Raw genomic sequence first — 27,389 nt, 5'->3', positions numbered from 1 at the left:
AACTAGAAAACCACAAGCTGTAAGAAAGGCACATAGCGATGGCAATAGAAATTGATTTACAATTTGCACAGGTCCCCCTTTCCTCTTTCATAATTGATCTATAAATGTGTAAAATAATTTTGGTTCATTATGGTTCCAAATTATTCAACAATTACCTGAAATGAAAATGTAAAATGAGAGATTTGTCTGGAAGCATTTCTATTGTTTATATAATTGCAGTATAATTTAGTGTAGATGTTGTTATGGAAAAGGGCAGAAAGAACTAGTGCAATTCAGAATGATGCTCTGTAGTGTCATAAATGGGAGGAAGGCTCTCCTGTTTATGTCAAAATAAAATGGATGAACTCTTTAAATGTCTATAAATACTGCTAACAAAGTGCTGATGAAAATAAAATATTGCAAGATCAGTTAAAAATATTCTCTCACTTGATTCAAGTTCACAGAAAGGTCAGTTATAAAAGTACCCCTTTCCTATTCTTGTTCAACCTATTGCCATGTATATATGTAACTTGATAACCTACCATCTGTCCTCAGAAAGACTCTGAGTTGTTCCTCACCATGAACAAGCTGGCATTTTTGCAGATTAATTCCTGCCCTTAATTATGTAGAAAAGGACAAAATTTCAGTCACTGAAGAGCTTAGCATATTTTCCTTATAAAAAGGGAATGAGACATTTAAATTAAGTGGCAGCTGTGGGGAGATTTTCAGAACTACACTCTACTTTCTCAACTTCAGATCAAGCTACACAGTTCATAAACTGTTTGTTGCCGTTCTTAAGTATTTAAAAAACCCTCTATGATAGACATGGTAGCAAAGCAATGTCAACATTTAAAATGGCTAGCAAATCAGTCTGTTAAATATGATACACCCAAGAAACCAGTTAAGATCTTCCAAACATATAGATAAAAGGTTTATCAAGAACAAATATTATGTGGGACAAATTATCTGACATATCTCAGTTTGTATAATAAATCTAGCTCTTTTCTGTACACTGTCTCCACTGTTGGGCATTTTAGGTTTATAAAGTAAAATTTGCTATTTCCTCTGCATTTAACTTAAGTTGCTTGTATAGATTACAAGCCGTAAATTACATGAGGCTGCAGTGTTAGGAGCAAATTCTAAGGAGGCCAACATGAAAGTCTTCCACTGCAGAATTAATGTCATTTTAAACCCGGTAAGTGATTCAATTCTTTCCTTGAGCCTTACAAACAAATACATAAAAAGATTTTGAACTACATAAACACCTGTGACTTTTTTTTTGCAAATTGTAATTAAACAATGCATTACATGGATACATGAAAAAGTGCTATTTGCATATCATGGATGTCAAGGTGTCAGAATTTGGCAGTTTAAATTCCCAAAGTCCTAGATCTGATCAAGAGTGCATATGATTTCTCAAACAGAACGCAAATACTACAATGATTGCATAGGAATATTTTCCTAACTATAAAGCTTGTTGCTAGAGTAAATGAAGAAATGGCAGAAAGAAAAAGAAAATCTGCTATGAGTTCTTCCCAAGCATCACAAAGCCTCCATATCATCCGCATTGGGGGGGGGGGGGGAGGCCGGAAAGCCCTTACATGCAATTCACCAGCACAAGGTTACCACTGGACAGAATTATGGAGCACAAACCAAATGACTCCTCCAAAGTAATTTGGTATGTCAAGATTACTTCATAAACTACCTCAGAGTACACAGGTTGGGAATAAAAATGAATGCAACGAGGTATTAAATAGCTATTACAACTACACACTACTCACACCCATAACCAGCATATACTGATCGCCATTTAAAATTATTCTAATACAAAATGATAAATGATTTTACAACATAACTGTTTATACCACATTTAAAATAATGTTGTTGGACCTTGTGGTGAAGGGTGGGTATTAGATAAACAAATAAAGTAAAACAAGAGGTAAAAGGGTGTTGGATTGTTGTTGCTTTTACATATCAACAAGTAGACAAACTGCCAAAAATTATTCATGTAGATGAAAATTATTTTGCTAAATTCACCCCACACCCCAAATAGAAAATTTACTAAAGGCACAAAGTAGGATGGTGTTCACAGTCATCTCGTATTTACTGCAACGTAGAAACATTGGAGGGTGTCTTTTGTTGTTCAAGACGAGATCACATTTTACCATCTTCAGATTAGCAGAATGAAAGGGAACAGTTCTTTTAACTGAGTTGCTACAAGGATGGCAACAGAAAATGGACATGGCTTTTTGGTTGCTGTCCTTTTGGGGCATCATGTGTGGGGAAATGAGTGAGGGAGCGATTCTAGTAAGAATTGTGTGGGAAGAGGGATGGAACAGTAAATTCTGGCCCTCCTGGTAGGCGAGAGACACTTATCAGAAAGAATGCTTGTAGCCAGCATTCAGGACAGGGGTGAGAAGCAGGCGTCTAGCTATGGTGGATAAAAAGTTTAAATGGAAACTCTTGAATCTGTCTAGTGTGGAAACACATTCGAGGGAAGGTTGTTTATAGTGCTACTATGATGAATGAAGTAGCGAAGAATGAGCATGGAGTAGCTCCTAGATTATTTAATTATAATTTATGTCTTGGTAGGTTTAGAGGATAACATTTTACTATTTTACTGGTAAACTCTGTTATCAATTAAAATGTTTATGAATTATGAAATGACCCTGAAGTACCCAATGTCATAGCTGGTGATGTGTTTGTTGTGGAGTTAGTTTCAGTTCATGCAGTCAGCTGATGTGGACAAGGTACTTGCGGCTAGACAGTGGTCTATGTGCCCTCTAGACTCCTGCTCTGCCTGGTTTATTAAATCTATCAGAGAGGGGTTGCCTGGTTGGGTCCAGAGTGGTTAACACTTTACTGCATAACAGGGGTGATGACTGCTGGCTTGAAAGTGGCAGTGGTGTGACCACCCCTAAAGACACCAGCCCTGGACTCGTTGGGACTAGAATAACTATAGACCAGTCACAAATATCCGCTTCTCGTGCAAGGTGGAGGAGAGTTGCAGTGGGGCAGCTGCAAGCATTCTTAGATGACACAGTTTGTTTTGATAGGGCAAGCGGGTTGGCTCCTGCTTCTCAGTCTCTCTGCAGCTTTTGACCCCAAGGACCGTGGCATCATGCTGGACCAGCTCCATGAAATGGGAATTGAGGGCAGTGCATTATAGTGGTTCTGGTCCTAATTTTAAGAATTAATTTAGTTTGCGTGCGTCCAACTGACACACGAACACTGGCGTGCGGGACCTTCTGGGCCCAGAAGTGGGCAGAAAGTAGGCAGAATGAGGGTTGGAGTGGGGTGTCTTATGTAGTCTTATGGCTGATGTGTCTAAGGTTGACGTGCAAGGTTGAGGATAAGCAAGGTACAGCAAATATCAACATGTTTCAGGAAATATTTTGCAATTACTAAGAGATATCAGAGACCTATAGGGACCTATATCAGAGACCTGATAAACCAAAATTATTCACAAAAGTATATTTTAAATATTTTAAGCATTTATTTGCCTTTTAAAGATTTAATAATTCAGTTAACTAAGCTCAGCAGTGGAGAGAACAAGTGGGACATGCAATGTTGCAGTCTACCCCCATTCCCTAGGAGAGCTCCAGCTAGCCTGGGACAGGAGCCTTGTAGTGCTGTTGAGGAGTAGGGGAGGGGGCAGTTTGAGGAGGTGCAAAGGAAAACATGGCACTCTGAAGGCTTGCAGCTGCAGGCTTCTGGTTAGCATGAGGAATGCACAAAGTGGAAAGGTTTAACCCTTCCTTTTTCAGAAGCAATTGCACTGAAAATTTCTGTGTCCCATGTAAATAAGAAGCCCGCATATGCTTTCTAAACAATTGTGTTTATTTACAATCTTTTTACCCTGCCACTGAAAAGCTTTCTAGAACATCTTGCATAATATCAAGAAAAACAAGCTAGTCCTAGGGGCTTGTTGAAGCTGCTCAGCTGATGCAGCATTTAGATCAGAGGTGGCTAACATCTGTCCCTCCAGATGTTGTGCTACAACTCCCATCATCTCTAACCACTGGCCATGCTGGCTAGGGTTGCTGGAAGTTGTAGGTGAGCAACATCTAGAGGGCCACAGGTTAGCCAATTTAGATAAAAATACAGCAAGTATATATGCATTGGACACTGTTGAGTTTTTACCATTGAAAAGCAAAAATGCAATGGGCTCTTAGCATCCCATAGCTACCAACTGGAAAGCTTAAAGCCAAGACTGCCACCAAGAGGTATAAAAGAGAATTTTTTTTAAAAGGCAGTGGCAATGTGGAACAATACTGATATGGTTTATAACTTAAAATTTGCACTATTGAAGATTTTTGTAATCTATTACCTATTGAAATTAGCGGGAATACCTTTTGCTATAGTACTTTTCTTAAGTGGCATCAGTTTGTGTCTTAATCTACCTTGCTTTTGATTGGTTGGCTTCTCCTCTCTAATTTGATGTAGAACTCTCAAATCTCTCTTTAAACTCTTCCTTTTTTGTGCTCTGTAGAGCTCCTTTACTCTTGGTCCCCTTTTCTTTACTTTCACTTCCTGCTTTACCATTGGCAAACCTGAAACTGATTTACTTTCTCTGTCCAATATGCCACCTTCAAATCTAGTTAACTCATTTCCCCCCTGCAGCTTTCCTTGAAGTTCTGCAGCCTTATCTTTTCTACACAATTAAACCTCTTCTATCTAACATGCTGGGACACGGGTGGCGCTATGGGTAAAACCGCAGCGCCTAGGACTTGCCGATCGCATGGTCGGTGGTTCGAATCCCCGCGGCGGGGTGCGCTCCCGTCGTTCGGTCCCAGCGCCTGCCAACCTAGCAGTTCGAAAGCACCCTTGGGTGCAAGTAGATAAATAGGGACCGCTTACTAGCGGGAAGGTAAACGGCATTTCCGTGTGCTGCGCTGGCTTGCCAGAGCAGCTTTGTCACGCTGGTCACGTGACCTGGAAGTGTCTGCGGACAGTGCTGGCTCCCGGCCTATAGAGTGAGATGAGCGTACAACCCTAGAGTCTGGCAAGACTAGCCCGTACGGGCAGGGGTACCTTTACCTTTATCTAACATGCTCATTTCCAAGCTCTAATTTTTTCCTTCATCTTGTCTTACTTGCTTGAGAAGCCTCCTGAGCATAAATATTGCCATTTAAAAGTGCTGTGTAGCATCTACCTTACACCAGGAACTAAATAAAAGTGAAATAATGGCTATATACACAGGTCCCACTTACCGAACACAATGTGTTCCCAGGAAATCATCTGTAAGGCGGGTGTTTGCATAATGAGCTGGCAATTTCAATGATTTCCTATGGGAACAATTCTACTTTGTGATCTTTTCCCCTTCCCCTATCATGGTCTGTTCCTAAAATGGCTATAGCCAACCAGCAAAAGACAGACAAAGAAAAAAACTTATTTGTCCCATCTCTCTTTCTAGTTCCTCTCTCATACATATGAATGAATGAGAAAATGGTTGCCACTGACCAACAAACCACAAACAAATAAGGAACGAAGGGAGGGAGGGAGGGAGGCTGTTTGGCTATCTGAATCTGCAGTGTGTATAGTGAGGTTTGGGCAGAACTCTTCATGTTCAGATAACTGAATTTTCACATAATGAATGGACAGATTGCAGGACCTGCATGAAATAGAAAGAGACATCCAGAAGCCATTTTTGATGGAAATCTCCAAGTCATTCAGTTTTCATTAGAAACTAAAGAGATAGTGGCTTGGATCTCAATTCCCCATGCACCAGTAGGAATGTCCCATACACAGTGCCAGCAAAACAAAAGAAAACAACTAGCATAGATTCCCCCTGCAGCTCTTTGCTCCATCACACCATCATACTGTGGTAGATTGGGAGAACCTCCAGAAAAGGGGGAGTAGGTTGGAGGGGAAGGGAAGAACTGGTAAATCCCACCAGGGGTTCTTCCACGGGGTCTCAAGCCATACTGTGGCTCGGGATCCAAACCTTAGAAAGCATGTTTAATTAATGCAGTTCAGTTTTCAGAACTAGAAATATAGTATTTGTACCTGATCTTTACTAGTTAATCCAATATGCATGACAAGATAAAAGTGCACCAGGTAGTCAGGATTTGGCACAAAATCTTGGCGCCTAGCCATCATAGCACATATCAGTTTGTAGGCTTGAAGCTTCCCTTCCTTATATTCATCTGATAAGGTGGTAGCCTAAAATAAAAGAGTATGTTTTGTGAATAAGACAGCTTCTAAATAATCAGAACATGACTATTGTATTACAATATATGAAACAAAGACAACTGTTCAAGACATCCTTCTCAAGATGATAAAGGGCACATTTTAAGTTACATTTCCTATGATTTGGAACTTTTATGGAACTTAACATCAACATTTCTCACCCACAAACATAATAGCTTTGATCCAGCAAAGACCTCAGCTAATAGAAGGTGAGGGTTGCAATTTTCAGATATTCTTCCTCCACTGCAGCTCCGGGAAGACTGCTCTAGAGGAATGAGGGACCCTTTGGAAAAACATAGGGAGTGTGTGGCTGCAGTGGAGAGAATCAGCAAAAATGGCACCTGCCCTTCCATCCAAGGAAGCCTCCCTGAATCAAAGAACTTTCCATGAAGAGAACAGCACAAATGCATATAATCCATTATTAGGTTTGATAATTAACGTTTTGTATTATAAATAAAATACCAACACTAAGGAAGGGAAGTTGAAGACAGAACAGCACACTTTATTATAAAAATAGTAGATTAAAGCTTAAGTGCAACTTAATATATTCTTATTTACATCCCAATTAACCAATTAATTTGCACATCACAGGCTGGTTGCACAGAATTCACTAAATTACTGTAGATGCTGACTCTGCTTTCATTATAGGACTTCAGGCATCATTCAAACAGGGCACAAGGGAACAGTCTCCTCTTTCTCCATAATGTGAATAGAGCGATGTGCACTCCTGAAGTTTACTCAAAAATCCTTAATACAGAGCAGTGGTCACATGTAGGCTTCTGTCACTGAAATCGCAGCCCTTGTGAACTTTTTGTATTTAGGTCAAATCCAAATTAATGAATATATATAAAAAAGTTTCAACATACATTCAGAAACAAAAGAATTTTAAAGGCTTATGTTGATGTTATGTTTAGATTTGTATAGTCAGTACAGTGGTACTTCTGGTTACATACTTAATTCGTTCTGGAGGTCTGTTCTTAACCTGAAACTGTTCTTAACCTGAAGTACCATTTTAAGCTAATGGGGCTTCTCGCTGCTGCTGCGCTGCCACCACGCGATTTCTGTTCTCATCCTGAAGCAAAGTTCTTAATCCGAGGTACTATTTCTGGGTTAGTGGAGTCTGTAACCTGAAGCGTATGTAACCTGAAGTGTATGTAACCCGAGGTACCACTGTATAGCTACATGTACATTAAAGGTAAGGTAAAGGGTAAAGGGACCCCTGACCATTAGGTCCAGTCGTGACCGACTCTGGGGTTGCGGTGCTCATCTCGCTTTATTGGCCGAGGGAGCCAGCGTACAGCTTCCGGGTCATGTGACCAGCATGACTAAGCCACTTCTGGCGAACCAGAGTAGCGCATGGAAACGCTGTTTACCTTCCCGCTGGAGCGGTACCTATTTATCTAGCTGCACTTTGACGTGCTTTCAAATTGCTAGGCTGGCAGGGACTGAGCAAGGGGAGCTCACCCCATCGCGGGGCTTTGAACTGCCGACCTTCTGATCGGCAAGTCCTAGGCTCTGTGGTTTAACCCACAGCGCCACCCGCATCCCAACATTAGAGGTAGCTACAAAATTAACATAGTAAGGCATTCTTTCCTCCATGTTTAAAAAGCGATTTGGGAGTTTAGAAGACTGAAGGTAAACTAAAGCAGGATTGGTCCAGACCAAGGTGCATGAAAAACTTACCTTGAACAACCACGATGCAAATATTCTGAGTGGAGGAATTAAAGTAGGAGGAGAGGGAGTGGATTGGTTATCCAGACTGATAGCAAGATTGTCCCTTATCTAAATAAATAGATAGATAGATAGTAAGACATACACAATATTGATGAGCTAAAGTGAATAGCTTTTCCTTCTTAACCTCTTCAGATAGGATCTCACACTTTCTTTTCTGATTGTTTTGGAAAATCCCAAACTAAAGAAGGCCCTTTTCTCATCAATAATCTGTGATGCATGAAGTTTGAAACTGAAGCGGCTGTTGTAATGCTTCTCCTTCCCTTTGGAAAGTCCCAATAGGTTATCAGGTTGCCTTGCAGGATGCCCACAGTATTTGGTTGACCCCTGTGAGAACAGGATGATGGGCTAGACAAGCCTCGAGTCTCATTCACTAGGGCTCTTCTTATGTTCTTACCTCCTGAGGTATATAGTGGGGCTTCCCTGGGTTACACAGCACTCTGAATCATGAGCTTGCTAATCTCAGTTTCTGATTAGTATGGAATTTGTTACTATAGTCCAACTAATTTGAACAGATAACTTTTGTACAAATTTCCTTCCTATCTCAAAACAACGGAAACATTATTGAATTTTTGAGGGCTTACAAATTAGGGTTGGTACAGTTGGGAACATTATTTACAAGCACACTTCATCCCAGCACCATTCATCTGTTTAAATATTAAAATCTTCACTATGGTCTCAATGGGTAGTTGAAAATAAGCTTTTAAACATTTAACATACAATATTCATAAGATTTTAGACAGGCTGGATCTAGACACATCAAATAAGCATTTCCGAAAAACGCATTGTAAACTTTGTATGAGAAATTGTTTTGGCAAAAATGGAACTCTACAATGCCATCTGGTGCCACAGTGTTATAATACATATAAAAAGGTAAAGGACCCGACTGTTAGGCCCAGTCGTGGTCGACTCTGGGGTTGCAGTGCTCATCTCGCTTTACTGGCCGAGGGAGCCGGCGTACAGCTTCCGGGTCATGTGGCCAGCAGGACTAAGCCGCTTCTGGCGAACCAGAGCAGCGCACGGAAACGCCACTTACCTTTGACATGCTTTCGAACTGCTAGGTTGGCAGGAGCAGGGAACGAGCAACGGGAGCTCACCCTGTCGCAGGGATTCAAACTGCCAACCTTCTGATTGGCAAGCCCTAGGCTCTGTAGTTTAACCCACAGCGCCACCCATATAACACATATAAAATGCTTTTTCTTTACCAATCTATCTGAGTCCACAGATTAAACAGTTACGGTATTTCCTGTTCTATTTATTTTAGCATTTCACATTAGTCTACTAACTCTCCATTAGACAAAGTCTATAGTAGCAAACCTTACCTTTGCTAATTTGTACCATAGTGCAAAGAGATACTCAAAAACTCTGGCGTGTATTTTAGGACACTGGATACTGTTCACATCTCCAAGAATTCCCAATATTCTTCGCCATAACACAGCAGCAGAATCAGGATGCCAGCCTATGAGATTCCCACCAGCAATTATACTGCAATCATCAGCAAGAAACTCACTGCTGTCTAGAAGAGAAAATTATTTGTTATTAATTACTAGCAAAATACCCAAGTGTGTCCTAAAAGGAGGACTTTCGTACAGGAGGGCTGGTGCATCTCAGTGTGAATAAAAACATCCCACCTTCCAAACAGGATCTTTGCCACTGCAGGCTGGATGACCAGTGGTCTGATGCACATGTAACACTAAGTCAAACTATGGCTTAAGCAACAATGAGCAAGCATGTGTGTATGCAAAAGGCTGTGGCTGCTTTACTCCTCTCCAGATCCTACTGCTACCAGGCATACGGGGCAACCATATTTTTCTCCATACAGTTACTTAGGAAGAAACTGTACGTTAGCTTCCTGCAAGCATTTTAAAATAGCTTTAAAAAGAAAGAATTAGCTCCTTTCCTGCTTATGCTAATGTGGGATGGAATGCTGGAAATCACAGGCATTTGCAGGCTGCTTTTTGGGGTGGTGGTGGGAATAAATACTCCAAATAAATAAATACTTAGGCTTCCAGTTCCGGTGCCTTAAAGGAGACAGCTCCCACGACAGTGGGAGATTGTTGGTGAAGAAAAAACAAGGATAATTGCAGGTAATTATCCTTGCAAGTTCCCTCCAGGGTCAGGGGGAAAGGCCTTCACTCGCAGTTTGTCTAGGTACCTCTCTCACTCTGGCATGGAATGTGGGAGGCAGGGAGGTGCTGAGTGCAAAAGCACTCCGCCTGTCAATAACCCTCCTACCCGCCATCAAGAAGCAGAGGTTCTTCTGTTAATTAGTTTATTTTGGACTAATGTACAGACGCGTTCTAGAAGAGATGAGATCATAAACTGCGGAACTGAAGCAGCTACAAGGTCTTTAAGGTTTGAATTTGAAAGATGTGTAAAAGACAGTGGGGGGGGAGGGGAGCCTACAGCTTCTTTATATAAAGTTTTCTTTTTTACATTTATGATTCAGCAACCCTCCCTGGAATGTTAAATCAATTTCTACAAAGAGCAAGTGAAGAAAGAGGAAACTGGACTGCAGATATGGAATACAACATTAAACAGAACTGTGTGGGCAAAAAACTCAATTAACATTAAAAGGACTAAGAATTTAATTTAATTGGACTATGCTAATTATCACTTTGTGAGTATGGAATCTGAAAGGTATGTGCTATTTATCTTTGGCTGAACACAGGAATGAAAGGAGCCTGGAAACTTGCCAAGGGCACCGGCAGTATAACAAATCACTCCTCTTCCTAGGCTGGGAGGAAAAATGGCGAAAACAGGTTACTGACTGGGATAGAGTGACTTTGCAGCTATTGCTAAAGTTGCAAAACAAAGAAGCACGGGACTGAGTGAGGGAGAAATTTAATTGGACTGTGTTAATTATCATTTTGCGAGTATGAAATCTGGAAGGGATTGAGTAAGGGAGAAATTTCTGGAGCAACATTGGGGTATCAGGTCTGCTCAAGGAATGACAGATTGCAGCAACAACTGGGGAAAGATTGACATACAAGGACAGGAAGAAACATCATGGACAGAATAAATGTCACACACAGGAAGAACAATGATACAGTATGAGATGTTCACTTGTAAATTACTTAATGTATCAACACAAATCGAAGTTATAAATATTGCAGCTGTTGTATAAAGGATTACTATTATGACGGGAATGTGATTGAAACCAATAAGATTTTGGAACGCAGAAACAAAGTAAATCACCATCAATTCTAGCATGTGGGTGGCCCACCTAAATTATATAATTTGATATTTGAATGATTTGTATTAGGAATTGTATTATAATTTGGCATTGTTATAATGAGGCTATTATTGGATTATTGTAATTGAAAAACTAATAAAAATTACCATAATAAATAAATAAATAGCATCTGGAAACAGATACACATTTCTGGTAGATATAGAGAGCCAGTGTGCCTAATGGTTATGAGTGTTGGATCTGGGAGACCAGGGTTCAAATCTCAGCCAGGAAGCTCCCTGGGGGCCAGTCGCCATCTCTTAGCCTAACCTAATTCACAGGGTTGTTGTGAGGATGAAATAGGAAGGAGAAAAATATACACCACATTGAGTTCCATGGAAGAAAAAGGTACATGTAATAAATAAATAATAAATATTAGATATAGCGACTGAGAGGTGAAGAGGCCTAAGTAGACCAGGCTTTGGAGAAAATTATATTCCAAGTCTACTTGCTGTTGGTTCTCAACAGGTGAACCTGCTGTCCCTCTACAGGTGGACCTGGCACCTGTCTGTCTCCTCTACACACCACTGAAACCCTCTGTTATTTCCCTGCCTTTTGTCGCCTCCTCTAGCCCTTAATTAACTGCACTGCTGCTACTATCTTCACAGCCCCCTCCCCACTACATTTCCCTAAAAAAAGCCAACTCTCCCACTCCAAAATGGCAGGTTATCTACACTGCATTATCAGCCACAACTAACCTTCTTCCTTCAAAAAGTGGGTATTATAAAACTGGATTACTTTGCAGCCACAGTCCTGCTCCATGCAGTATGGGTATAATAATGATGGACTTTATTTGTCCTGACAATTACATAAATGTGTGATAATGGTCAATTTGTGAAATTAATCAAGTTTCCCCATTAAGCCTTCCTTCTGAGTGTTCAGCATTGTCAATGAAATCAGTACAGCAGCAGCTCGGGTTACGTTACCCTCAGGTACCCTCAGGTAACGTAAACTTCAGGTTGTGAAAGCGGCAAACCTGGAAGTGTTTTTCCCCCACGCACATGCGCAAAGTGGTCTACCACTTCTCCTCAGGTTGCAAAAACCTCGGGATGCGGCTGGACCTCTGGAATGGATCCTGTTCACAACCGGAGGTATGTTATTGAAGGTTTGGCACATATGACTCCAACTACCCATTTTCATCCTATAATAATTTCAGCCTATAATAATTTCCAGCACATGTCCTATTTAACATGACTTGTTCACTCAAAAGCAAAGTGATTAACACAAAACAATTTGTTCTCAAAAGGCACACATCTCTTTAGGAGTACATTTTCACTCACATCAACACTTACATTTCTAACACAAAATTAATGTTATTCAAGAAGAAATCAAAAGCCACACAGATAACAAGGGGCAATAAAACTGACTTCATCACAGCTACAGTACTTACTAGAACAAAAAGCACAGGAAATCTTGAAGAGCAGAACAGCTTGTTTTTCTACTGCTGCACTTATTTGTCAGAAAATTTCTCAGACTTGCTTACTTATCTATTTAAAACATTTTTCCACTCTGGTTCTTGGCCAAATTGTCTCCCATAGCAGCTTACAAAAACGAACTGTATACAGACCCTGCCTTTAGGCTTACAAGCTAAAGACTTGAAATTAGTGGGTATTCAGCACCCTCTAGTGCTACAAAAGCAACATATCCAATACAGTGGTGCCTCGCAAGACGAAATTAATCCATTCCGCGAGTCTCTTCGTCTAGCGGTTTTTTCGTCTTGCGAAGCAACCCTATTAGTGGCTTAGCGGATTAGCGCTATTAGTGGCTATTAAAGGCTTAGCGGATTAGGGGCTAAAAGGCTATTAGCGGCTTAGAAAAAGGGGGGGAAGCAAAAAAAAAATCGGAACACTCGCAAGACGTTTTCGTCTTGCAAAGCAAGCCCATAGGGAAAATCGTCTTGCGAAGCAGCTCAAAAACGGAAAACCCTTTCATCTAGCAGGTTTTCCGTCTTGCGAGGCATTCGTCTTGCAGGGCACCACTGTACAGTTATGATACCAGCAGCACAACTCAGACAATAAAGGTCAAGAATTGTCTTACCCTCCTCAGAGCACCAACCTTCTGAGAGCTTTTGTCTATTACATAGGGAGGACCATAAGGAGTCTCTAGCGTGTCTAGAACAGCTATGTGGCTCAAGAGTGAATGTACACAGGTAGGAAAATATATTGCTCCCAAACAGAAGCAGTCCAGTCTGGTGCAGCTCAACCAGTTGTCTTGTGTGTTGGACGTCTCCTACTGAGACACTTAGGAGAGTTGGTTCTCCGCCCAGAGTAGGAATAAGGTGATCTCCTGCTGTAGATCTGCTGATTTGGTCCCACCTTCCCTGTTGATATAGGAGTGAACATTTGTGTTGTCCATTCTGATTAGGATGCAATAGATGGGCATGCTGTGGAAAAAGGGCTGAGTGGCCAGACATACTGCTTTAAGGTCAAGCCAGTTGATGATGTGCTGTGTGAATCGACGGGTGTCCAGTCTGCCTGGAACAGTCACCCCTCGCAATGCATCCCCCAGCCTTGCAGGCTGGCATCCAATGTTATGGTGATCTTTAGGGGACCTCTGAGGGGGATTCCTTTCCATGGGTTAGCATCCCTTGTCCACCAGAACATGGTCTCTCATAGCTGTGGAGGGATCAAGACATAGTGGTGCTTGCTGTGAATGTGACCACTGGTGTAGAAGGAGGAACCACTGGAGTGGTCTCACATGAAGCTTGGCCCACAGAATGACTTGTGAGGCTGATATGTATAGATCCAGGATACAAGCCAGCAGTATGATGTCCATCCTATTGGAGGACATCAGGAGCTTAGTTGCTGCCTTGATTGAAAGGACTACCAGGCCCTGGGTAGTATCTACCAGTGCACCAATATGTATGAGGAGGAGTTGGCTGTTATCCTTGTTGATGAGGAATCTGTGAGTTTGGCGGGTCCTCATAGTGTTCTGAAGATGTGGTTGCCCTAGAGGGGGAGGTGAGTCACCAGGGCAACTATTGTCTTCATGAAGACTCTCAGAGATCAGGCCAATCTGAACAGGAGGGCCCTGAATGGTGAGGGCCAGGCATAGGCAAACTTGGCCCTCCAGATGTTTTGGTACTACAACTGCCATCATCCCTGACCATCGGTCCTTAGCTAGGGATGATGGGAGTTGTAGTCCCAAAACACCTGGAGGGTCGAGTTTGCCTATGCCTGGTGTGGGCCAATGAAGAGTCGAAGACACTTGTGGTACTTGGGCTGAATAGGAATGTGAAGGTATGCATCCTGTAAGTCTATGGAAATCATGCAGTCATTGAGATGAAGGGACTGCTTGATACGTCCTAGGGAATTCATCTGGATTTTGGGGGGTAGATCACTCAGCTGTTGAGATATTTCAGACTGAGTACTGCCCTCCAGGCTTTGCGATCTTTTTCGAGAACTACAAAGAAAATTGAATAGATGCCTAACAAGTGTTCTTCTGCAGGTACTGGCTCTATTGCGGCCATACTGATGAGATGCTGGACACATTCCCTCACAATCTGGCATTTGGACGGGGGTGCAGAGAGGAGTGATGAACTGAGCTTGAGGGTGAATGATGAATTCTATGCAGTCACCATAGGACCCATTGAGCCATCATTGAGTGCTGCCAAATGTGTATGAATGCTTTTAGGCAACTTCCCAACTTGATTGCTAATGGCATCATTGGTGTCTTGGGGGGTTCTTGGGAGGGGTGGAGATGTTGAACTTGTTTCCCTGTTGACCTTTTGGAGAAAAACATGGCTGGTTTCAGGTTTGTTTTGGCTTGAGTTCCTTCGGTCTGCCTTGCTGCCTGTAGTGACAAATGACTGATTTGTCGGAGAAGCACCGTTCCTCCTGTTGGGTTACGATAACTTTTCTTTTATCTTTAGAGTCAAGAAGAAAGTCTTTGAGTGTTTCTTCGTCGAATACCATTGATCCATGGAAAAACACTATGGAGAGGTTGATTAGGGAAGAAGTCTGCTTACCACTGTTTAAGCAATAAGGTACTGTGTGCCATGACACCTGCCACCATGGAGCATGCTGAAAATTGTGATGTACCCATGGTGGCATCTGCCATGAATACTGCCACCCTAGGCAGATGTACACAGGATCCTGTTCTGGAGTTGAGAGAAAATCCTTCACTCATGCATGAGATGCATGAGCAAATGATCACAACAAGACTCTTATGCCAGATCTCAGCACCTTAGATCTCCTCACCACCGTGGATCCTATTACTACCTTATTACTACCTTTTGTTTCTGAACCCTTCCTCTTAATTTCCTCTTTGATAGTCTAAGCAGTTCCTAATGACCTGATCTTATGGGTGGAAATGTGGCTTCCCTTAATTTCTTCTTCCAGGTAGGAACCTTCTTTTTATAATATTTTTAATAAGTTTTTTTTTAAAAAAAAATACAAACAAAATTCCAATACACATTATAAAAAAAATTTTCTATTTTCTATTTCCTAACCCATTTTCTGTTGTTATTCTCTCCCCCACCCTTTGCTGCAAGCTATCATCACTCTATTTTATCATAATCATAACATAATAATCTTGAATTCTTTCTGTTGCTCATAGTTTGAAACCTGGTTGCAGGTTCTTCATATTGTAAAATTTCTTCAAATAGTTCAAAAAGGGCTTCCATTCTTTAAAAAAGAGTCATCATTAAATTTTCTTATTTTAGCTGTTAGCTTTGCTAATTCAGCATAGTCCATTATTTTACTTCTCCGTTCTTCTTTAGTGGGAACTTCTATGTCTTTCCAATTCTGAGCACAAAATTTGGTAAATAATAGCTGCTTTGGTTAAATACATAAACAACTTAACCACCCTTTTTGTAATTTTTATCCGTATCATCCCTAGGAGAAAAGCTTCAGGTTTTTTAAACATCTTTCTTATCTCTTCATATATTATTTCCCAAAATAGCCTACCTTTTTTTACAAGTCCACCACATATGAAAAAAGAACCGTCTGCTTGTTTACATTTCCAGCAGTTATTAGAAAATGTCTTATACATTTTAGATAGTTTATTAGGTGTTAAATATAATGTAAACATCATTTTCATATATTTTTCTTTTAAAGCATGGCAAGCAGTGAATTTCATGCCTACTTTCCACAACTTTTCCCAGACATTCATTTCTATATTATGTTCTAAATATTTAGCCTATTTTATCATTTCTTACTTCACCATTTCACCTCCCATTCTAGTAGTAGTTTATACATTTTTGAAATCAGTTTTTCTCTTCCTTCAAGCAAAATCTTTTCAAAGTTGGAACTTTGGTTTAAGGAGGAGGAGGTTAAGGCAACAATGATTAGATGGGCACAGGACATTGGACGTCCAATAATGATGGCCGAATGGGAAGAGTTTGGAGAACAAATATGAAATTTAAGGCGTGTTATAACATCAAAGAAAATATGTTAAAGATGCAGCACAGATGGTATCTCACCCCCTCAAGACTATCGAAGATGTATAAAAATTTAGCAAATACTTGTTGGAGGTGTGGTAGGAGTAATGGCGACATGTATCATATGTATCATATATGGTGGACATGTACAAAGATCAAAGTGTTCTGGGGCTTAATTTACGAGGAGTTGAAAAAAAATGTTTAGAATAACTTTTTTAAAAAGACCAGAGGCATTTCTGTTAAGCATTGTTGTGGCAGGGACATCCCGAAGGCCTTTAGGGAGGTATTCTTACATGCAAGGGCCACAGCTCAGACTTTGGTGGCAAAGGGGTGGAAGGAACAAGAAGCCCCGACAATAACGGACTGGCATTACAAGCTACAAGAATTTGCTGAAATGGCGCAGTTTACAAATACCCTGAGAAGAAATTCAAAACAAAAAATTATGGAAAAGTGGGATAGATATAAAACATATGTTCAAAAATACAGTAAAGGTTCACTATCTATGCTAGCATTTGATTGACGTTGGAGTGAGATTGAGTTGAGAAATAAGACTAAGAGCACATATTGATATAGGAATGTATTAGATAATATGTAAAGAAATATACAATAATAAGAGTACATTCATTTGTAAAAAAGGAATATACAACGGGAAACACAGGAAGTCTAGTGTGTTGGTACGTATATGCTTTTGGGGGGAAATTGTTTTTGTTTGTTCTCTTTGTTCTTTCTTTCTTTTTCTTTTTTTTGTTTCATTTTCTTTCTAGGTATATAAAATTTGTATATATTTTTGTATACATATTGGAAATTATATTATAGTAAGTCCTATAATGTAATATGACAACGTTTACCAATGTAATATAAGAATGTTAACAAATAAATAAAATGCAAATTCAAAAAACAAAACAAAAAATCAAAGTTGGAACTTTGGTCCATGAAACCTTTTAATAGATCTTTTTGAAAAATACTCATTAATTTGATAATATGGAACAGGTAGAAACCTTCTTGGGCCTGCTTCCCCCCAAGTATCTAGGAAGAGGAGGACTGGGGTGAGCCCCTAAATAGGGTACTGAGAAATTCAGCAAAGATGGGTGGGGTGGTGAAAATACCAACTTCAACGTGCATGGAAGGAATAAGCATGTCTAGTATCTCCCTTTACCTATACACATTTTGCATAAGGGCAGTAATTTCTCAAACTGATTCCTAGAGCAAAAGAGTGCTCTTACAGAAAGCCTAATGTGATTTACCCTTCCCCAGTACACTTTTCATTAATATATATAACTTACCTTCTGCCACACAAATTCCTGCTCCAAAGAGTTTGGCTTTCTAAAACTGTACATTTTATGAAGTCTAACATTATCAACTCAAGAAACCATACATGGGTGTACATATTTGTGATGTGTGTGTGTTTTATACAAACCACCACACAGACACACAACACACTTCCTTGAGCATACATACCTGTTAAATTTGTGACACCTGAAGGACTCAGATGCAACCACTGGCACGCATCAGGATCAACACAAATATCAGCTGGGATATTGACATCAGGGTTTTCTTCACATGCTTGCCAGGGAGCTAATGTGATATCTACTTCATTATTGTATCCAATGGAGGTATCACTGCTAACACTTTCACCTACATAGCCAAAAGTGATGAGTAAAACAGTCATTTGAAAGAAGACATTTTAAAAACATATGTATACGCAATGGTGACACCAGCATATTGTACCACAAATCACCAGCAAAGCAATAAACACCTCTTTTACTGAAACTCACTCTGTTCTCCTTCTCTGGGATTTCCATGTGATTGTTGCATGTCTGCTTTGAGATCTAATTGAGATGGAGGGTTGCTTGCCTGTGTGGGAAAAAATACAGGAAATTGTTTGGACTACAATTTATTTTCTTATCAAATTGTCTCAAATTAATGGAGGCATGTACTTCCAGATAACTGCTCAAAACACTTGCAGATTAAGGGCTGGAACACATTATTTGGAGGACAGCAGTTTTGCTAGCACCAGCTTCTTCTCCCTTTCTGTGAGTTGGGCAGGGGATTGAGTGTATGCGTGGCAGCAGTAGCAGCTGGTGGGGCTGTGTGGGTGGTTGTAGGCACAGTGTTGGGAGCGTTGGCTTGGCTTCACTGCTGTGTCACACTGTGTGGTGCTCCTGCTGCCCTCCCCCTCCTCCTCTTGGTAATCAACAGCAACACTAATTGTTGGGAAAGTCAGGAGACCAAGAGCTCTGGTGAACTCAAAATCATGCACACTATTTTGTGCTATTTTGGTTGACTTAATGAAGACATTGCCCTAATAAGGATTGTTTCTTATGGCCCAAACAGGGGTACAGTGGTACCTCGTAAGACGAATGCCTCGCAAGACAAAAAACTCGCTAGACGAAAGGGTTTTTGGTTTTTTGAGTCGCTTCGCAAGACGATTTTCCCTATGGGCTTGCTTCGCAAGACGGAAACGTCTTGCCAGTTTGTTTCCTTTTTCTTAACACCGTTAATACAGTTGTGACTTGACTTCGAGGAGCAACTCATAGAACGCGGTGTGGTAGCCTTTTTTGAGGTTTTTAAAGACTTTGGTGATTTTTGAAGCTTTTCCAAAACTTTCCCGACACCGTGCTTTGCAAGACGAAAAAAATCACAAGACGACAAAACTCGCAGAATGAATTAATTTCGTCTTGCGAGGCCCCACTGTACCTTTACTTTTTAATGCACATTAAAACTTACTTCTTGGGCTGTACTTTCCTTGTTCATGCACCTCTCAGTTCCTTGAACACATTCAGCATCCAAAGTTAAGTTCTGTGAGCTTTCTGTTTTTCTAACTGTGAAATGGAAAGTAATATTTTAATTCTTTAAAAAATACTTCATTCAAATATTGGGATTATCAGTTAACAAATAAATATGACACGCTAATCAAGCCATTGCGTCAGCTATGCACTTAGACTATTTTATACTAATTTCAATCCTCATGCACAAGATATTAGCATACCCTGGCAATCCAAAGTTTGCTTAAGTACAAAAAGCTATTTAGGGTGGAAAACCCTAATGGAGGTGGGGGAGAGTAATGAAAACCGACCAATGAGGATTAACTATGCTCAGTGGGTATGGAATGCTGGCCAACTATTGAGGGACAGCACAGAAGCTTGGGTAGGAGTGGCAATGAAATTGAGGGGCTGGGAATGGAGGAGAGATGATAAAAAGAGAAAATGGTGGGGAGAACCTTGCCATTGTCATCATTATCCATTATATCGGATAATATTTCATAGAATCATAAAATTGTAGAGCTGGAAGTCCATCTAGTTTAACCCTCTGCAAGTCTTTGCTTACACTATTTATAAATGTTTTCGGGGATGAAAGAGAGCTGCCCTCAGCAATCAATGAAGAAATCCAAAATTGTCATGTAGCTTCAAATGATTTACAACAACTCTTTTGTGTTGTCTAGTGCCATTGGGCACCTCCTGTACATTGAGATTGGGCTGAAGCTCAGAGAATCCAACAATCTTGTGATGTTATCCATTGCTTTAATCCCTACATAATCCTGCGACGGTCATCTCCAGGCTTGATTACCGTAATTCGCTCTATGCGGGGCTGCCCTTGAAGCTGTCCCAGAAACTCCAGCGGGTGCAGAATGCTGCAGCGAGGCTCCTCACGGGGTCCCTGCCATGGGAGCATGTTCACCCAGTGCTTTTCCAGCTGCACTGGCTCCCGGTGGAGTACAGGGTCAGATTGAAGGTGCTGCTTTTGACCTTTCAAGCCCTTCACGGCCTAGGACCCTCATACCTACAGGACCGCCTCTCCCTGTATGCCCCACGGAGAGCCTCAAGGTCCATAAATAGCAACACCCTAGAGGTCCCGGGCCCTAAGGAAGTTAGATTGGCTTCAACCAGAGCCAGGGCGTTTTCAACTCTGGCTCCGACCTGGTGGAACGCTCTGCCTCATGAGACCAGGGCCCTGCAGGATCTGATTTCTTTCCGCAGGACCTATAAGACAAAGTTGTTCCGCCTGGCCTTTGGCTTGGAGCCAATTTGATTCCCTCCCTCCCTTTCTTTTTTCTTTTTTCTTTTCCTTCTCCTGCAAGGAGGCTACATTTTAATATTTTAATGTTTCAATATTTTAATGTTGTATTTTAATTTTCTTTTTAAGTTGTAATCATTCAACTTGTTTTTATTATTGCTTGTAAGCCGCTCTGAGCCCGGCCTTGGCTGGGGAGGGTGGGGTATAAATAAAAAATATTATTATTATTACATTGCAGGTTGGGTTGAGAGAATAATATGCAGCAACCCTGCACTGCAGTTCACTTGTATATCCCGACTGCACGTTGGAGTGAACAGGTTAGCACTGCAACATATTCCACTGTTAGTTAACATTGTGGCCCAGAGGGGAAGCTGAGACAAGTTTTGATTCCCAGCCAAAAATCCCCCATACCTCTCAGGTTGCAGCAAAGGTCAATCTGCTTATTTTGTCCCCTCAGACCTCCGCCTCCATCAAACCAAACATTTGGTTGCATCCAAAATCTCCATGCTGCCTTGACTTGCATGCAGACTGGTTGTACTTTGAAAGATTCAAAAACTATTTTTAAAATGTGCATGAATATGACTCAAGTTACTTCTGGGACTCCTATCCAACACTATCTTCGGACTCCCCTCTCCTTATAGCCACAGACTCATGTGGTACAAGGGCAACATTTTGCTGCAGGCCCCACTTGCAATCCATTATTTAGCAAACCTCTCATAAAAAGTCTGGGTTACATATACAATATTATTAAGAGGAGGTAAACTATACTTAAATGAAATGCTTTTTGGTGGGGGGAGGGCTAGAAGCGAGTAGGAATGCTAAAGCATTTTATTCCGCCTTAATTTTATTCTCCCAAACTAATACACTGATGGGAAAATAAAAGCATCCTTTGGGCCTCAAGCTTCTCCAGATTTTACATTAGAGCTCACAGCTCCAAAAAGCACCAAAGTATTTTTTAAAACACACACGCACACACACATCCTGTAAACCACGCAGAGGGGCTGGGGAAACCCAACCAGATGGGCAGGATATACAGTAGTACCTTGGGTTAAGTACTTAATTCGTTCTGGAGGTCCGTTCTTAACCTGAAACTGTTCTTAGCCTGAAGCACCACTTTAGCTAATGGGGCCTCCCGCTGCCACTGCGCAATTTCTGTTCTCATCCTGAAGCAAAGTTCTTAACCCAAGGTACTATTTCTGGGTTAACGGAGTCTGTAACCTGAAGCGTATGTAACCTAAGGTACCACTGTATATAAAACAACAGCAACTAGTAGACAAAATGTGCTTGGAAATGAGTTAAAAAATAGATTAATGCAAAAACAGGATGGAACAGAGTTATGAATGAACATGTGAAACTGGCTGGTCCATCCATCCCTGGGGAGGGAGGGGTGCCACAAAACAGCCTATTAAGGAATAAGCATGATGTTTTCACTTTTTTGTAAATAAGGAAAATAAACATGGAATACACTTGCAAATTGTTTTAAAGTCATAGCTGCTCTGGTTCGCCAGAAGCGGCTTAGTCCTGCTGGCCACATGACCCGGAAGCTGTACGCCGGCTCCCTTGGCCAATAAAGTGAGAGGAGCACCACAACCCGAGTCGGCCACAACTGGACCTAATGGTCAGGGGTCCCCTTTACCCTTTACCATAGCTGACGCTAGTTAAATTATAAACCAAATAGTCAACATTAACTAAATTATTACATTATTTGTTGCATTAATATTAAAACGTTTCAGATTTTTTTTGGCTTTAACCTGTTTGTATTCCTCTCATGTCTTGTACACTAGTTACCTAAAATGATAGGACCACCAAAATTATTGAACATGGGATTAAAGGGATTCATAAACTCTATAGCATGATTTGCTGAAACTTGTACAGCTTATTCATTGTAAATTGAGAGCATACTCCCCCCTCCCCAACATAGGCTGCAAGCGCAGACAAGTCCTCCTGAATTCAGTGGGGTTTACTTCCAAGTTTGTGATCATGGGGTATAAACAGACAGACAGACTGGACTATACTAAAGCAGTTGATCAGTATTGTTGCAATGTAACAGACTAAAACTAATCTTCTTGCAAAGTTACCATTATAAGATATATTTTTACACAGTGAACATTGTGGTGAAAAATCACAGTTGTTGCCTTTTAAGAATTCTATTATACAACAGGCATAGTGACATATTCATGGAGCTATGAGAACACAGCACTTGCTATTGTTGCACAAAACATTTCAAACCAAAACAAGAACTGACTTCCTCACTGAGGCAGTTCTTATTACTTCTAAATTACCTTGGAAAACATCAGAATTACTTTGGTCTCTAATATCCGAGGTGCTACTACTTCGAGTTAATTGTTCTTGGTCTGAAAATGTGCCATTACATTCTGTTCCTTCTATATTTTCTGGCTGGCGATATTCAAGTCCTGTTCCATTTTCTGACTGTTGATATTCTTCAGCTTCTGGAGGTATTGGTACAAAACTATTTCAGTCATATGCCAATTACAAATGCCCATGCCTATAGCATCAATAACATTGTGAGACATTCAAATCATTAATACATTTGTACCTCATTATTAATTAGCAGAGAAAACAAAATGTTAACTATTGGGACTGATCTAACATGAATTTGGGAATCCTAGCTAATTTGGGAATCCTCTGCTTAAAATTATGGGAAGGGGTGTGATTTCAAGGCTAGAAAGGGTATGAGGAAAAGTGTTAACACATCTATTTGGATGCTGTTTCTTTCCTTCAAATCAAGTTCCCTATTTATAGTGGAAAAACAGAGTTGTGTAATGTCTTTCACAACCTAAGTTTTGCTTTACTGCTTTAATAATCAGGGTGTTTTGAGTGAGTATACTCTGTGGTAGTCCCCCAGTCTCTTAAAATCTGCACTCTCAATAACGTGCTGAGAAAGTGAATTCTGCAACCTGTTTAAATTATGTTTTTTTAGCAAATTTGTATACATTTCTTCAGCCTGAATCATTTATTCTCCTACTGTTGCTCATGGGGAGGTGCAAAGAACCAAGCAAAACACTGACCTGCAATGTAAAACTTGTAACTTAAAGATTACTTTCAGGGATTATTATTCATATATATATAATATAATAATTATATTATTTAAAAATAATATCTAGAAGCTATTTCGCTTTTGCTGTGGCTCAATCACATTAACATGCACTGATATTTCTACCAAATATAAGCATGATTAGAGGAGTCCAGAATGTTAAAATATTTTCCTTTCCACCTGCATGGTTTCACCCCAATGTTTCAGCTTGATATCTCATCTAGCTATTTGAAGTTTAAGTGTTGGAGTCTCAGAAAATGCATCAGCATAAGATACGGTGGCATAGATTGAAATTGAAATATGAAGTTTTGGATTCATCTGGTTCAAGGCACAATTTGATTTGTGAACCCCACTCTAACCCCGTGTTCTGTCTCATATGTATTTTGAATGCAGGGGGGAAATCTGTATTTCTAGAGTATGAGGTTATTAACAACAACAAACAGGAACTGTAGCAAATGTTTCCTTGGCCTAACATGTATATCCCAAAGAAGGTAGTTCCCCAACTTTGGAGGTTTTCATTTCCTTTAGTATTGCTGGTTTATGATGGTAAGTACAAAGTACTTTTTTATTTTCTTCTTCCTTTATTTTCTTATTATACTAGTTTAGCTAAGATACCTTCCCTCAATTTACTATTTTGTCATCTTTGTATGTATTTTCTTTAACTGGGCAAGCAGCCTGATAACTATGCTAATAGGCTATGCTATGTTAACATTTTTCTCTTGTGAGAATGCTACTTTATAATTTTGCAAGTTTCATAAAACCTTTCAATGTAATTCCCATTGTCATTCACATATTCAAATTCAATAGCCTGTGATCAAACAAAAATCTTTGTCAAAACTATATTAAAGAATGACCTGAGTTACAAAACTGGTTTGCCACTTTGCCATCAACAGATTTAGGAAGTACCATAGATGCAGCAATTCCAACAACTCCAGCGCACTTATGTTTCAGCTGATTAGAAAGTCAGCTTAATTTTTAGGATTCTTACAAAGCAAAACATAACTCCACACAACTAACAACAAAAAATTATCATGAAGACTTGAGATACGGAAATGACTGTACATGATGATGGAGGCACATACAATAGCAAGTATAGGTGTATTTTAATTAAAGAGGTTAAATATACAACAGACTTCAGGGTCATAGATTCTTACACTTATCAGAAGTCAAATTCTTAGGTTTGCTAAAATTGTGGAGACAGCAAAGTTCATTACACAGAAGAACTTCTTTGAACACCAGTTTTCCTTGGTGGCGCTGTGGTCTAAACCACTGAGCTTAGGGCTTGCCGATCAGAAGGTCGGCGGTTCAAATCCCCGCAACGGTGTGAGCTCCCGTGACTCGGTCTCTGCTCCTGCCAACCTAGCAGTTCAAAAGCATGCCAAAAAGTGCAAGTAGATAAATAGGTACTGCTCTGGCGGGAAGGTAAACGGCATTTCCGTGCGCTGCTCTGGTTTCACCAGAAGCGGCTTAGTCATGCTGGCCACATGACCCAGAAGCTGTACGCTGGCTCCCTCAGCCAGTAAAGCGGGATGAGCGCCACAACCCCAGAGTCATCCATGACTGGACTTAACTGTCAGGGGTCCCTTTACCTTTACCTTTCCCCCCCTTGGAAAATCCACCCACACAGTCAATACACAAATGTCACCAAATGAACGTGAAGGTGGAGGGAATGAAATCATAATGCACATCTTAAAAGCAGAACTGGTGCAGTTGAGATTGTTCAAGCATAGGGGAACCAGGAGGAATTAACAAGGAATCCTGAGAACATGAAAGCTGCGCTACAGAATTTGGAACGTTAGGTGACAGATACTTGCATTTTGGGTAGAACTATGATATTACACACTATTTTTGACCAAAATACAATAATAGAAATATAGTTGAGAATACTGTGTGTATGACACAGGAAAACATGAATACAGAATACTGAGAAAAGAAGCATACCTGAAAGTGTGTGAGAGTAAGAAGTGTAAGAGAGACCAGGTAAGAAAGAGCTGACAGTATGGAGGAGTAGAGGTACGCTTTTCGTGACTGGCAAAGCCTCACAGAGATGAGCGCAGTTGCTGATGGACTGACTTCGCTTGGCTTCCAGGGAGAAATGAAGTGACAAAAGTAAATTCAAAACAGTGATGCAATACTTCAGTTAGAAGGATACTTTACTTAGCAGAATATTGCATTTAAAGAAAAAGAGCGAGGGAACTGAGAAAATTCTTAAATGTGAATTCCCATGTACACGTGGCATTAATTTTCTATCAATGTAAATTAACAGTGAAAAAGGAATTCATTAAAATGTAATCCACAAAAGTGCACATTGTTTACTGAAGATGCTACTTTTTTTTTAAAAAAAAGACAGTTTACTAAACCTCTCACCAGAATGAATGCTAGAGCATATAAAAGATACTTCCTGCAGTCGTTCTACAGCCTGAATTATTCTAGACTTTTTTTTAAAGTTGGCTAATTGCAAAAATGTTTCACTTGCAAGAAGTATTATTTGTCTTCAATGTAATTCATTTGTCTGTTGGTACTGCCAGAAGCATATTCTGTGCCCACATGGTCAGTTACTCTTGAGCAAATGGGCTATACCATCACCTAAGAATATGTGGATATCTGTAGGAAGATGACAGCACATGCACACCAGTGGGGGGGGGGACGGGACATACACAATAAATATGATTGAAGGGCAAAATGGATCTGTCTGTCTTATTGGAACTTCTATTTTACTCTGTAGATTCTCTGTAAATAAATATATTTACTCAGAACGTCTACCAGTTTAACTAAGATTTATAGCAAAGTAACTAACTTAAAAATTGAAACCTTAATGAAAATTTCCATTTTTTCCCATTATGTTTCAAAATAATTATATTCACAAAAACAAAAAAAGTTTGTTTTTTTCCAAATGGAGAGCAGTAATAGGAAAATTTTGTTCTCCATCTTTGGGAAGTAGGGTTTGTGCAGGTAGGAAGATTTGCATTTAGTATCTGAATGACAAGAAAAAATACAATAATCAAAAACATTTCCTAGGGTGGAGATGTAACAACCTCTTAAACGTTTTGCCTACCATGCCCTTAGTAGAAGCATAGGAAACTAGCCAGAAAAGGGTAGCAAGATAGTTTTATACAAGTTATATCAGAGCTTACTTGAGAAATAGTTTAAGTAAAACAATCAAGATGGCTTAAGTGAGCAGGCTAATCTACACGATCAATGCAGTGAGGCAAGCAAGGGTATTTGAAAACAAGGTGTCCCATTATTAGCCAATGTGGTTTTCTTCATAAGTTGTTGGACTACAGTTCCTATTAGCCCCAACCAGGATTGTCAATGAACAGGGATAATGGGAGTTGTAGTCCAACAACATCTGGAGGGATTGGATTGGGTATCTCAGGGGTAGCCAGAGAGTGATGAGGAAACAGTGTTGAGTTGACAAGGAAGCAGTAGAAAAGTGAGATGAGAGTGAAGGCTAAAGACATATTAATGAGTGGGGGAAAATCTATCTGTACACCTTCAAGAGTAACCAGTGTAGATGTGTGCACATGCTAACAAAATTTTGAACACACGGTTAGAGGATCAGGAAAGTGATTTACCAGGAACTGGAACTAGCAAATCAGGACCAACCCTTCACCAAGTGAAAGAAACTGAAAAATGTTTGAAAACACAAAGAACATTCTCTTTCTCTCTCACTCCAGTAACTAACATGCAAAAGAGTTTACAAGCTTGTTTCAGTGCATGCAAACCTGACATCCATAGTGTAAGTCCTCAATCAAAAGCTATGTCTCTTTCTGATTAATTCTGAACTGCAAAATAAACTTGAGTAA

At 40.2% G+C, this 27,389-nt stretch overlaps 1 protein-coding gene across 9 annotated transcripts in view; it reads right to left on the bottom strand.

The window, feature by feature from the left end:
• The window catches only part of RALGAPA2 (Ral GTPase activating protein catalytic subunit alpha 2), a 222,355-nt gene that overhangs the window by 138,025 nt on the left and 56,941 nt on the right, over positions 1–27,389 (bottom strand). For 7 of the 9 annotated variants that reach the window (XR_014222286.1, XM_082234139.1, XM_082234143.1 and 4 more), the window contains 8 exons: positions 25,525–25,665; positions 22,811–22,978; positions 19,242–19,336; positions 18,290–18,368; positions 17,973–18,149; positions 9,225–9,418; positions 7,855–7,953; positions 5,989–6,144 (listed from right to left, as the gene is read on the bottom strand). Coding sequence is in view for 8 of the 9 variants with exons in the window: in XM_082234139.1 (XP_082090265.1) it covers positions 5,989–6,144; positions 7,855–7,953; positions 9,225–9,418; positions 17,973–18,149; positions 18,290–18,368; positions 19,242–19,336; positions 22,811–22,978; positions 25,525–25,665 (1,109 nt within the window). In the remaining variant the exon portion in view is untranslated. The remainder of the gene's footprint in view (positions 1–5,988; positions 6,145–7,854; positions 7,954–9,224; positions 9,419–17,972; positions 18,150–18,289; positions 18,369–19,241; positions 19,337–22,810; positions 22,979–25,524; positions 25,666–27,389) is intronic. The other 2 variants (XM_082234140.1, XM_082234144.1) reach the window with 1 other exon arrangement.

The sequence above is a fragment of the Podarcis vaucheri genome (assembly GCF_965113315.1).
Source record: "Podarcis vaucheri genome assembly, chromosome: 8".
NCBI classification, from domain to species: Eukaryota; Metazoa; Chordata; class Lepidosauria; order Squamata; family Lacertidae; genus Podarcis; species Podarcis vaucheri.
The sequence above is the reverse complement of the archived record's forward strand: the minus strand, read 5'-3'. Positions and strand labels throughout refer to the sequence as shown.